Here is an 11,853-nt window from a genome sequence, read left to right as displayed (position 1 = left end):
CCCGCGGCGGCGGCTGTGCCTGGGCTTGCTCACGTTCTTGGTCACCTTGTGGCCCTTGTTGAGGCCCACGGCCATAGGGTAGCGTAGAGCCATGGCTGCGGACAGCGGCGGGGAGAAGGGGCGGAGGTGACTACAGGCTCGGTTCCCGAGGCCCAGAGACCCGCGTCCCGGCTTCTTCAGCCTCGCTCGCCACAACCAACCATCCTCCAACTCGCAACCATCCTCCAACCCGCACAGAGGACCCGGGAGGCCGGATGGCGGCGGATCCCGGCAGTGCGGGAACGCACTTACCTACTGCTCTCCAATGGCGGCCGTGGCGGAAGGGCTGGCGCCGCGCGGAACTCTGGGATATCTACTCGGCTCAGGAGGCGCAGGCCAGAGAGGCAAGAACGGCGCGCGCTCCCCCTGGCGGCTGGAGTCTTCCCCCACCGCGGTCTCACAGAGCATGCGCGTTTACTCCCGCGAGCCCGAGAGCTGGAGTCGGAACCAGTGGAGGTGGCTATGGCTGCCTTCCTCCCTCTGCTTGTGACATGAGTTCGAATCCCAACTCCGCCGATTTCTGGCCGACCCTGCATCGACGACCTCATCCCCCAGAATTTCTTCAATTGTAGGACGAGAATAATAACAACAAACTGTTTGAACTGTTAAAACGCCCGTTAGGCCGAGTGCGGTGACTCACGCCTGTAATCTCAACACTTTGGAAGGCCAAGGCTTGTGGATCGCGAGGTCAGGAGCTTGAGACCAGCCTAACACGGTGAAACCCTGTCTCTACGAAAAATACAAAAAAAATTAGTCGGGCCTGGTGGCAGGCGCCTGTAGTCCCAGCTACTCGGGAGGCTGAGGCAGGAGAATGGCGTGAACCCGGGAGGGCGGAGCTTGCAGTGAGCCAAGATCGCGCCACTGCACTCCAGCCTGGGCAACAGCGAAACTCTGTCCATAAAAAAAAAAAAAAAAAAAAAAGGCCCATTAACGAGGGTATTGGTTTCATTATCTATCAATTGGTCAAGCTCTGGACTCGGTCTGAATACAGCCCCGTGGGGACATCTGATGTAATTTTAGGTGGTGCAGGGACGGAAATCTAAATAACTGAATCACGTGTCGGACACACACAAGTTTCCAATTTTTCTCCTTTAATGCTACTAATATACGAGAGAGAGTCTCAATTTAGGGCTGCTCTAATTGGGGTTAGCACTTTCATGTTTTTTCCAGACAGGGTCTTGCTCTGTCACGCAGGCTAGAGAGTGCAGTGCTGTAATCATAACTTACTGCAGCCTTGCTTGACTTCCAGGGCTGAAGTGATCCTCCTGCCTTATCCTCCTTAGCTGGGACCACAGGCACATGCCACCACACCTGGCTAATTTTTTAATTAAAATATTCGCAGCTGGGTACAGTGGCTGACACCTGTAATTCCAGCACTTTGAGGGGCCGAGACGGGGGATCACCTAAGGCTAGGAGTTCGAGACCAGCCTGGCCAACATGGTAAAACCCCGTCTCTACTAAAAATACAAAAAGGCGTGGTGACCCACACCTATAATCCTAACTATTCGGGAGGCTGAGGCACAAGAATCGCTTGAACCCCAGAGGTGGAGGTTGCAGTGAGCCTAGATTGCACCACTGCACTCCAGGCTGGGCGACAGAGTGAGACTCCGTCTCAAAAATAAATAAATTAATTAAAAAGTAAAGACAGGGTTTCACCATGTTGGCCAGGCTGGTCTCAAACTCCTGACCTCAAGTGATCTGCCCACCTTGGCCTCCCAAAGTGCTGGGATTATAGGCATGAGCCACGGCTCCTGGCCCTCTCAGCCTCCATTTCTCCACCTGTGAAATGGGATTGAGAGTCAAGGATCCTGATACACACACCCCCCTCCCGCTGCCCGCCAGCTGCTAGCAAATTGGAATTACCAAGGAATTTGAACAACATATATGCAAGAGAAGAAGAGTTTTTAATTCTCAAACAGGAGGCTGGGTCCAGCCCAGAACACACTCTTTCCCTCCTCCTCCCCATCAGACCCTGCCACCAGGTAGACGAACAGTGTAGACGTCCCTGCAGGTGTGAAGACTACCAGAGACCCCAGCTGGGGGAAGCTGGCAGGGGTTGGGGGAGATCCTCCCAGATGGAATGAGTGGAAAAAATAAATCAGCGACTTAGAAACACAGACAGGAGATGGAGAGGGGTCCATGGGTGGCTCAAGGGTGGCATGACCTCTCTGAGCCTCAGTTTCCTCATCTGCAAAACGGAAGCAGTCATGTCATCAATAAAGACCAAACGAGCGAGGCCTTGCAGGCCCCGGACAAAGGCGCCTAACAAGGGGCACCTGCACCTCCGAAGCTGTAAGTGGTTCCTGGTGCCCGTCGTTTTTGTCGGTTTTGCTTTTCTGTCTTGATGACTTCATCTTGGGCTATGGCCACCCTCTCAGGGGTGTCTCTGTGAGTGTTCTGGCTCCAGGGACAGTTGGAGGGAGGAGCGTTCCCGTCTGGGACGTTGAGTTCCCGTCTGGGACGTTGAGGGGCACCCCCCGCCGTGCTCAGGCTGCAGCAGCGGCCGTGACGTTGAGATCCTGGCGGATAAACCAGGCCCGCGGGCGCGGCAGCCAGCGCCGAAGCAAGCACAGCAGGTGGAAACGCCACGGGTAGAAGACGCCAGCCGCGCGCGTGGCGCCGCCGCGGATCACGGCCAGGGCTGCCTTGGGCCCCGGGGCCGCCTTGACCCTCGTGACTCCCCTGGGGACGGGAGGGCGCGGTGGGGACTGCGGCTGGGGCTGGGCGGCCGCCCATGGGCCCCAGCCCAACCCCAGACTCGCCCGGGCCTCACCTGACTGCCTCAGCGGCGGAGGCGCGATCTCGGAGGCCCAGGACACACATGGTGATTGCCACGTTCACGTCCTGCACGTCCAGCTCCCGCCGCAGGGAGCCGAAGAAGCCGTCCAGCGCGAACTTGGCCGCCGAGTAGGGAGTGGAGAACGACGTGGGCACGCGGCCTGGGAGCGCGGACGGCAGCGGCTGAGTGGCTCCCCGTCGTCCGGGAAGCCTGCCCAGACCCTCCAGACTCACCCGCATCGAGCTCCCCACTCCCCGTCCCGCAGAGCCGGGGCCGAGTACACGCACCGAGCAGCGAGGACACCACCACCAGGGAGCCCTTGCTGTCCGTCAGGCTGGGCAGCGCCCGCGACGTCAGTTGCACGTAGCTCAGAAAGTTTACCTGCAGGTGGCACTTGCGAGTCACCGGCAGAGGCGGAGCCCAGGGGCAGGGCGGGGCTAGAAACCCGGAGGGCGGGACCAGGACCAGGTCCGAGGCGGGGCCAGAAACCCGGAAGGCCGGCCCGAGGGCGGGGTCAAGGCCGGGGCGGGGCCTTGGGCTAGGAGGGGCGTGCCCGGGGCGGGAATAGGGGAGAGCCGGCTCGGCAGGTGGCAGAGTCCCGGCCGCGGAGGGAGCGGACCACCGGTCCCTGAGATCGAGGGGCGGGCCGGGGCCACGGAGGAGCGGAGCACCTGCATGAGCCAGCGCGTCGCCTGGGGGGTGCGGGCTCGCGTGCCGGCCGGGGCGCCGCCGATGTGGTTCAGCACGAGGTAGTCCAGCCCTCCTGGCCCAGAAACGCTGGTCAGCCCCGGAGGCCCCTCCCCAAAGACACGATGAAACCCCGCCCCCGATCTTAGCTCCACCCAGAGCGCTGATCCAGTGAGCTCCGCCCCAGGTAACTCCCCCTACGATCAAAGACACCCAGCCCTGGCCTTACTCCCTGGATCTAGCAAGGTTTCGTCCCCATTCAATGAGGCCCCGTTCAGAGCTCTTTCCGCAAGATGCAATGAGACTCCACCCCGACCATGCCCCCAGTCCTCATACGTCTCCGCCGAGACACCTGTTACTGTAGCCACACCCACAGCCCAATTCCGGTCCTGTCCCTAAGGCCTAGGCCAAGGTCCTGGACTCCTGGCTTCAGGCCTAGCCCCTCACCCAGCTTGTCCAGCGCAAACTGCACCACGCTCTCGGGCGCCTCAGGGGAGGCCATGTCCGCAGCGATGTAGAAGACCTTGGGGGCGCCCAGCTTCCGGCAGTTCCCTACCACCTGGGGGGGGGGGCCAGAGCTGCCCGTGGGCCTCTCCTCTACAGCAGCGCCCCCCACCCACCCACCCCGCACCTGCCAACCATAGGGAGGCCCCCGCCTGAAACCCCCCCCACTCTGAGTCTCGAGCCCCATTCGACACCATTCCCAAAAATTTACCACTGCTGGGGGGCACAAAGTGGAGCCAGCGGGCCAGAATGCTGGCCAATTTGGTGGTTAGTCAATCACCAACATCTAAAACAGGACATTTTACCTACAATTTCCAGATTGCTAGCTTCTCTTGAAAAACTCAAAGGTTTGTGCCCAAGAGCTATACCCTTCCTTGAAGTAGCAATGGTCTGTTTGTTGCTAAGAAGTGCCCATCCTTCCCTTGGAGTTTGAGAACCCTGGCTATCAGCACAGGCGTAGACACTCAATACTCTCCTTTGCTGAGAAACACTGCACTTTCCAGTCACCACCTCACTGCACTGGCACAACATCCTAACCCATGATAAGGTGGGGTTTTTTGTTTGTTTGAGATGGAGTCTCACTTTGTTGCCCAGGCTGGAGTGCAGTAGTGCGATCTTGGCTCACTGCAACCTCCACTTCCAGGGTTCAAGTGATTCTCCTGACTCAGCCTCCCACGTAGCTGGGACTACATGCTCGTGCCACCATGCCCTGCTAATTCTTTCTTTCTTTTTTTTGAGACAGAGTCTCTCTCTGTCACCCAGGCTGGAGTGCACTGGTGCAATCTCAGCTCACTGCAACTTCCACCTCCCAGGTTCCAGCAATTCTCCTGCCTCAGCCTCCTCAGTAGCTGGGATTACAGGTGCCTGCCACCATGCCGGCGTTTTTTGTTTTGTTTTGTTTTGGTTTGGGTTTTTTTTTGTATTTTTAGTACAGACGGGGTTTGAACTCCTGACCTCAAGTGATCTGCCCGCCTTGGCCTCCCAAAGTGCTAGGATTACAGGCGTGAGCCCACCGTGCCTGGCCTAATTTTTGTATTTTTAGTAGAGACGGGGTTTCACCATGTTGGCCAGGCTGGTCTTGAACTCTTGACCTCAGGTGATCCACTTGCCTCAGCCTCCCAAAGTGCTGGGACCACAGGCGTGAGCCACTGTGCCTGGCCAGAAAATGGTTTTATTGTCCCCGTTTTGCAAATGAGGAAACTGAGTGGCTCAGAGAGGTTAGGCGACTTGCCCAAGGTCACACAGGAAGCCTGGATCATTGCAGGGATTCAAACCCAGGCTCTCTTCCCTCCCGCCACGAGCACCCCCACCATTCATCTAGACATGGGGTGGCTCACCTTCTGCAGGAGGGCCTCAGTGTGGGCAGTGAGCACCAGGTGGGAGCCCAGACGTGCGTAGTGATAGGCCAGCTCCTCACCGACACCAGCGTTGGCCCCTGTCAGCAGCACTCGCGCTCCCTGGAGGCTGGCTGGCCATAGCCGGGGTGGTCACTCTGGGCGGAGGACAGGACAGCTGGCCCGGTTTCTCCCTCCCTCAACCCCAGGTGCTCACCTGGGTCGAAGTTGTCATCCCAATAATAGGAGAAGAACAGGGCCCCCAGCCCTGTGAGGAGAAGCACCTTCATGGTCCTCTGTGGGCCTGCAGAGGGACAGGGGACAGAGGTGGCCGGCACAGGCCTGGCCCACAGCCACCGCGTTTGGTGGCTGTTTGGTGATGCCACCACCTTGGATCCATGCCCTCCTCTCCACAGCCACCACCTGTCCAGGCCACCATGGTGGCTCCATGAACCACCGCACCCTCCACCCTTCTCAGCCCTCTCCATCCACACACCTTGCCTTCCCTGGACTGAACTTCCTTCCTGTTCCAGGTAGAATAAAAACCAGACGCCTTGGTGGTCACAAGCGCCCTGCGCGGACCTGTCCTCCTTGCTCACTCTCCTCCACTAAAACAGACCCTTTGTTGTTCCTTGAAACCAGCTGGCCGGGCGCGATGGCTCACACCTGTAATCCCAGCACTTTGGGAGGCCCAGGCGGGTGGATCATGAGATCAGGAGATCGAGACCATCCTGGCTAATACGGTGAAACCCCATCTCTACTAAAAGTACAAAAAATTAGCCAGGCGTGGTGGCGGGCGCCTGTAGACCCAGCTACTCGGGAGGCTGAGGCAGGAGAATGGCGTGAACCCGGGAGGCGGAGCTTGCAGTGAGCTGAGATCCGGCCACTGCACTCCAGCCTGGGCGGCAGAGCAAGACTCTGTCTCAAAAATAAAAAATAAAAAATACAAAAATACAAAAAAAACTAGCTGGGCGAGGTGGCGGGCGCCTGTAGTCCCAGCTACTTGGGAGGCTAAGGCTGAGGCAGGAGAATGGTGTGAACCCGGGAGGCAGAGCTTGCAGTGAGCTGAGATCGAGCCACTGCACTCCAGCCTGGATGACAGAGCGAGACTCCGTCTCAAAAAAAAAAAAAAAAAAAGTGACCTCCTCCAAGAGAGGGCCTCCTTTTTATTTATTTATTTATTTATTTTTAATTTTTTTTATTTTTGAGGCAGAGTCTCACTCTACTGCCCAGGCTGGAGTGCAGTGGTGCGACCATAGCTCACTGCAGCCTGGACCTCTTGGGTTCAAGCAATCCTCCTGCCTCAGCCAATGGAGCAGCTGGGACTACAGGTGGGCACACCAGCATGCCCAACTAATCATCGTATTTTTTGTAGAGATGGGGTCTCACTATGTTGCCCAGGCTGATTTTAAACTCCTGTGCTCAAGCGATCCTCCTGCCTCAGCCTCCCAAAGTGGTGGGATTACAGGTGTGAGCCACCGCACCCGGCCCAAGGATCATTTGTTACTTGTTCCACCATCCTTCTCTCCCTGTAGACTGTCAGCTCCATAAGGGCAAGAAGGAAATGGAAATCTTCTATTTTGTTCACTATTGGGTCTTCAGGGCCCAAAACTGTGCCAGGCACACAGTAGGTGCTCAATAGGTACCAGATTGATCATGGAGTGATATGAGGCACGTGGGAGGCAAGAGCTGAGGAAGCCAAGAGACAGCTCACTCTCTGGAGACGCCCAGGAGTTGGACATGTGGGGCTGGGTTGGAGACAGAGGTGCCTGTGTCATCCAGATGAAGATGTGATCTCAGCTGTGGGAGCTGATTCACTAATTCCAGGGAGAAGGTGAAAGACAGAAACAGTCCAGGTTCTTTTTTTTTTTTTTGAGACTGAGTTTCACTCTTGTTACCCAGGCTGGGATTACACTTTGTAATCCCAGCATTTTGGGAGGCTGGGGCGGGCAGATCACCTGAGGCTGGGAGTTCGAGACCAGCCTGACCAACATGGAGAAACCCTGTCTCTACTAAAAATACTAAATGAGCCAGGCATGGTGGCACATGCCTGTGATCCCAGCTACTCAGGAAGCTGAGGCAGGAGAATCGCTTGAACCCAGGGGGGCAGAGGTTGCAGTGAGCTGAGATTGCCCCACTGCATTCCAGCCTGGGCAACAGTGTGAAACTCTGCCTTAAAAAAAAAAAAAAAAAAAAGGCTGGGCGCGGTGGTCAAGCCTGTAATCCCAGCACTTTGGGAGGCCGAGATGGGCGGATCACGAGGTCAGGAGATCGAGACCATCCTGGCTAACACGGTGAAACCCCGTCTCTACTAAAAATACAAAAAAAACTAGCTGGGCGAGGTGGCGGGCGCCTGTAGTCCCAGCTACTCAGGAGGCTGAGGCAGGAGAATGGCGTAAACCCGGGAGGCGGAGCTTGCAGTGAGCTGAGATCCGGCCACTGCACTCCAGCCTGGGCGGCAGAGCAAGACTCTGTCTCAAAAATAAAAAATAAAAAATACAAAAATACAAAAAAAACTAGCTGGGCGAGGTGGCGGGCGCCTGTAGTCCCAGCTACTTGGGAGGCTAAGGCTGAGGCAGGAGAATGGTGTGAACCCGGGAGGCAGAGCTTGCAGTGAGCTGAGATCCGGCCACTGCACTCCAGCCTGGGCGACAGAGCGAGACTCCGTCTCAAAAAGAAAAAAAAAAGTCAGTGGGACAAGGGGAAGAGGACTTCCAGAACCAGGAAGATGAGACAAACCAGATGGAGGGGATCGTTGAGGAGTCCCGAAATCTCCCATCTGTAGGTCCAGCCCTAGGTTCTTTGCCTCTGCTGTCCTCTGGGTGTCTCCTCTTGACAACCTCCAGGCCCCTTAGAGCCAGCAGGACCCAATCCAGGCTCAGCATGTCACCCCACACCTGCTTTTCTTCCCAGCTCACCATCACAGTAATAGCCCCACTGTCCCCTGTCCCTAAATGGGAGGCCCAGGCATTGTCCTCACTTCCTTCTATCCTTTCACCCCCATGAGCTCATGGTTTTCAGATCTTATCAATTCTCCCTCTCCAATCTCTCCCCAACAGTCCCTTCCTCTCTCTCTCCAGGGCTCCCAGATTGTTACCTCCCTCCTAGACCCTACTCCTGGCCTCCCTTCCATCTCCCACTTGGTCTCCCCCACCTCCACACTGGCTTCCCCATGTCCACACTCATTCCCTCCCTGCCTCTCCTGTCCACGCAGCCAAAGGCATCTGTGTCAAAAGCAACATGGCCACGGCCCTGCCTGCTCCAAACCCTCTCAGGGGTCCCCAATGCAACTGGTGGAAACCAGGCTCCTCACTGCACCCCATGAGGCCCTGCAGGTACAGACCCTACCTGTCTATCCTCCTCTCCCACGGCCCCATCAATGAATCGTTCAGTTCTCAAAAGAGTGAACTCCTCGCCTTCCCCAAACACACCAGGCATGCCCACAGCAAGCAACGAGCTTCCACCTTTTCCCCTTCCAGGGACAGCCCATGAAGCCCCTCTGTTCATCCCTCTCTCCACCCCCAGCTCCATACTGACTGCAGCAGCCCGGCAGGGGGAAGTGGGAGCAGATGGACAGACGGGTGGACGGATGGGTGGATGGATGGATGGACAGATGCATGTATGGATGCACAGATACAAGGATGGATGGGTGGGTGGATGACCAGATGAATAGATGGATGGGTGGATGGATGGATGATGGACGGACAGACGCATGGGTGGATAAATAGATGAGTGGATGGATGGATGAATGGATTAAAGGGGGGAACATATAAATGGATGGAAGGATGGACGCATGGACGGACAGATGCATGGATGTATTTATGGATGTATGGACGGATGGATGAGTGGATGGCCAAATAAATAGATGGATGGATGGACAGATGGATGGGTGGAAGGATGGGGGGAGCAGATGGATGAATGGATGGGTGGGTGGATGGGCTGACAGATGGATGAACGGATGGGTGGATGGATGGGGATTCAGATGGATGAGCGGAAGTGTGGATGGATAGATGGAAGGATGGATGGGTGGATGGACAGATGGATGGATGGAAGGATGGACGTATGGACAGATGGATGGGCAGATGAACGGTTACAGCAGCCCGGCCGAAATGAGGGATAAATGGGGGGGAACCAAATCCCTGCAGAACTCACCGGCCCTTTCTTGACCTCGGCGGTCCTTAGCTTCCCCTCTGAACAAAGCGGGCCTGTGACCCGCTGCGCACCCCTAAACCACGCACTCACCCACTCAGGCCTCAGTTTCCCCCACTGTCCAGCGGGGCTGGGGTCCCGGCCTGGGAGCCACGCGAACGCCCCCACGGTCCTCTCTTCTCGGCCGCCTCCTGCCGGGTACCCGACCGCGCCCCCTCCCGTAGCGCCTGGGTCACGTGACTCGAAGCCCACCTTCTCCCGGGGAGGAGCCAGGCTGCGGGGACCCAGCGCCGGAGCGTCGCCGGGCAACAGTCCCCGCCTGGTCTCCACCTCCCAGCAGGGGCCCGGCCCCGCCCCCTGGTCGGACGCCCCGCCTCCGAATCGATCACGTGAGGGGGCCCCCGCTCTCGAACAATCACGCCTTCGCGTTGCTGTGACAAGTGCCTTCTAGGCACACTCTTCCTAGGTCCGGGCCCTTGGTTCCCCGCGCGGGCGCGGGTGGATCTCTCGGGTTCCGACTTCTTCTCGGGTCACCTTCGAGCTTCAGCCAGGCACCTAACGTCTCTTTCCCCTCACGCTGGGAGGACTGGGCCGGGCCGAACTACATTTCCCAGGAGGCTCCGCGGGCAGGTACAAATAGCGCCGTGCTGACTGCATTTCCCAGACAGCCTTGCGGAGGCCCGGGCCTTAAAGCGTCCATTTCCCAGCGGCCCCTAGCTGCGGGACCTCAGCCTTTCTTTGAAGTCTCAGAGCCGTAAGAGACTACGACTCCCAGAAGACCTTGCGTCGGGCAAGAAAGACTACAGCTCCCAGAAGCCTCTGCAGGGCCGCGACAGGAAGCGGCGGGCGGGTCGAGTGTCCTTGCGCGTGGATCCGAGCGACCATGGTGGCCCGGGTGTGGTCGCTGATGAGGTGCGTGCGGGAGCCGGAGGGGACCCGAGTCCCCGAAAAAGTCCCTTTTTGTGGGCACCCCTGTCTCCAGTCTGGTCCCGATCTGCTCTTCGCTTTCCGTAGGGTCACCTCCCCTTCGTCCCCCGCCTATGGGCCAGATAGGGAAACTGAGGCTCCAGCGGGGTGGGGCTTCCCGAGGTCGCCAGTCCCCTCCCTCCTGCCTCCCAGCAAGCCCTTGGCGTTCTACTCGCGGTGTCAGCCCCCGCCTCCGAGCCTCAGTTGTCTTCTCTGTGAAGTGGGAATGCCGTTGAATCCTGCCGCTGGCGTGGATGGGAGGTGAATGCGTGCTCGGAGTGACAGCGGGCAGGAGGCGCCCAGGAACACTTGGTTTCTCTAGGGCTGGAAGGCTTCTAGAGTGTCAAGGATCTTACGTTTTCACTGCCCCCGCTCACTGTGGGACCTTGAGTGACCCAGTCTCCCCCTCTGGGTTTCAGTGTATCAGTTAAAGTGGCGTCCAGCCGCCCTGCCTTGCACATTGTAAATCGAGTGCTGTATATAACGGGAGTCTGGGTCGACGGTGCTACACTACAGTGTCACCTGTGGATGGTGAGCCCCCAGGAGGGTCTCACTGTCTCCGTGGGCCTTTAGCTCCTGAGGGTGGCGGTCAGCGTCCGCTGAGCTTCTGCACCTCCCGTCCCTGCCCGCAGGTTCCTCATCAAGGGAAGTGTGGCTGGGGGCGCCGTCTACCTGGTGTACGACCATGAGCTGCTGGGGCCCAGCGACAAGAGCCAGGCAGCCCTACAGAAGGCTGGAGAGGTGGTGCCGCCCGCCATGTACCAGTTCAGCCAGTACGTGTGTCAGCAGACGGGCCTGCAGATACCCCAGGTACTCCGGGCTGGGAGCGAGGCCAGGGCTTGGCGGGTGGTGAGCTCTTGGGGGGGTCCCTCCAGCCCTGCATGATGTTGTTCTCCATATTTATGCTGGCCTGATTCTCAGGCCTGTCCTCCTCCCTCCGCTTCTGGGGATGGGCTGCTGAGCCTTTTCACCACTTCTTTCTGCTCATCTCTTTTCCCAGCTCCCAGCCCCTCCCAAGATTTACTTTCCCATCCGTGACTCCTGGAATGCAGGTAAGGCACCCAATTTCTTTACTTGGGAGGTTGCTGCAGACACCCCAGTCTAGCCCCTCTCCCCACGTCCTGGCCATTCCTTTCTGTCCATCCCCCTTCCTGCCCAACATGTGTCTCTTAGGGATCTAAAAGGGAAAGGAGGCCCAGCACGGTGGCTCACGCCTGTAATCCCAGCACTTTGGGAGGCCGAGGTGGGTGGATCATCTGAAGTCAGGAGTTCGAGACCATCCTGGCCAACATGGGGAAACCCTGTCTCTACTAAAAATACAAAAATTAGCTGGGTGTGGTGGCGCATGCCTGTAGTCCCAGCTACTCGGGAGGCTGAGGCAGGAGAATCGCTTGA

At 57.9% G+C, this 11,853-nt stretch overlaps 3 protein-coding genes across 11 annotated transcripts in view; 1 reads left to right on the top strand and 2 right to left on the bottom strand.

Moving 5' to 3' along the window:
- RPL36 (ribosomal protein L36) overlaps positions 1–348 on the bottom strand; it is a 1,534-nt gene extending 1,186 nt beyond the window's left edge. The window contains exons 1-2 of the mRNA XM_011943500.1: positions 292–348; positions 2–95 (exon numbers count right to left, since the gene is read on the bottom strand). Coding sequence (XP_011798890.1) covers positions 2–93 — 92 coding nt within the window. The 5' untranslated portion in view covers positions 94–95; positions 292–348. The remainder of the gene's footprint in view (position 1; positions 96–291) is intronic.
- A 1,576-nt stretch (positions 349–1,924) lies between these two features.
- HSD11B1L (hydroxysteroid (11-beta) dehydrogenase 1-like) overlaps positions 1,925–11,853 on the bottom strand; it is an 11,443-nt gene continuing 1,514 nt past the window's right edge. The window contains exons 1-9 of one of the 9 annotated variants that reach the window (XM_011943486.1): positions 9,586–10,097; positions 7,390–7,492; positions 5,561–5,685; positions 5,347–5,477; positions 3,953–4,064; positions 3,490–3,581; positions 3,106–3,199; positions 2,813–2,978; positions 1,925–2,721 (exon numbers count right to left, since the gene is read on the bottom strand). In XM_011943486.1, coding sequence (XP_011798876.1) covers positions 2,526–2,721; positions 2,813–2,978; positions 3,106–3,199; positions 3,490–3,581; positions 3,953–4,064; positions 5,347–5,477; positions 5,561–5,685; positions 7,390–7,391 — 918 coding nt within the window. In that variant the 5' untranslated portion in view covers positions 7,392–7,492; positions 9,586–10,097 and the 3' untranslated portion in view covers positions 1,925–2,525. Of the gene's footprint in view, positions 2,722–2,812; positions 2,979–3,105; positions 3,200–3,489; positions 3,582–3,952; positions 4,065–5,346; positions 5,502–5,560; positions 5,686–7,389; positions 7,493–9,585; positions 10,100–11,853 lie in introns of those variants that run through there. The other 8 variants (XM_011943493.1, XM_011943485.1, XM_011943490.1 and 5 more) reach the window with 8 other exon arrangements.
- The window catches only part of LOC105512861 (chromosome unknown open reading frame, human C19orf70), a 4,097-nt gene continuing 1,903 nt past the window's right edge, over positions 9,660–11,853 (top strand). The window contains exons 1-3 of the mRNA XM_011943494.1: positions 9,660–10,404; positions 11,091–11,268; positions 11,459–11,510. Of these exons, the coding sequence (XP_011798884.1) occupies positions 10,376–10,404; positions 11,091–11,268; positions 11,459–11,510 (259 nt within the window). The 5' untranslated portion in view covers positions 9,660–10,375. The remainder of the gene's footprint in view (positions 10,405–11,090; positions 11,269–11,458; positions 11,511–11,853) is intronic.

The sequence above is a fragment of the Colobus angolensis genome, unplaced genomic scaffold, assembly GCF_000951035.1.
Source record: "Colobus angolensis palliatus isolate OR3802 unplaced genomic scaffold, Cang.pa_1.0 Scaffold22, whole genome shotgun sequence".
Classification (NCBI taxonomy): domain Eukaryota; kingdom Metazoa; phylum Chordata; class Mammalia; order Primates; family Cercopithecidae; genus Colobus; species Colobus angolensis.
This window is presented reverse-complemented; position numbering and strand designations above follow the sequence as displayed.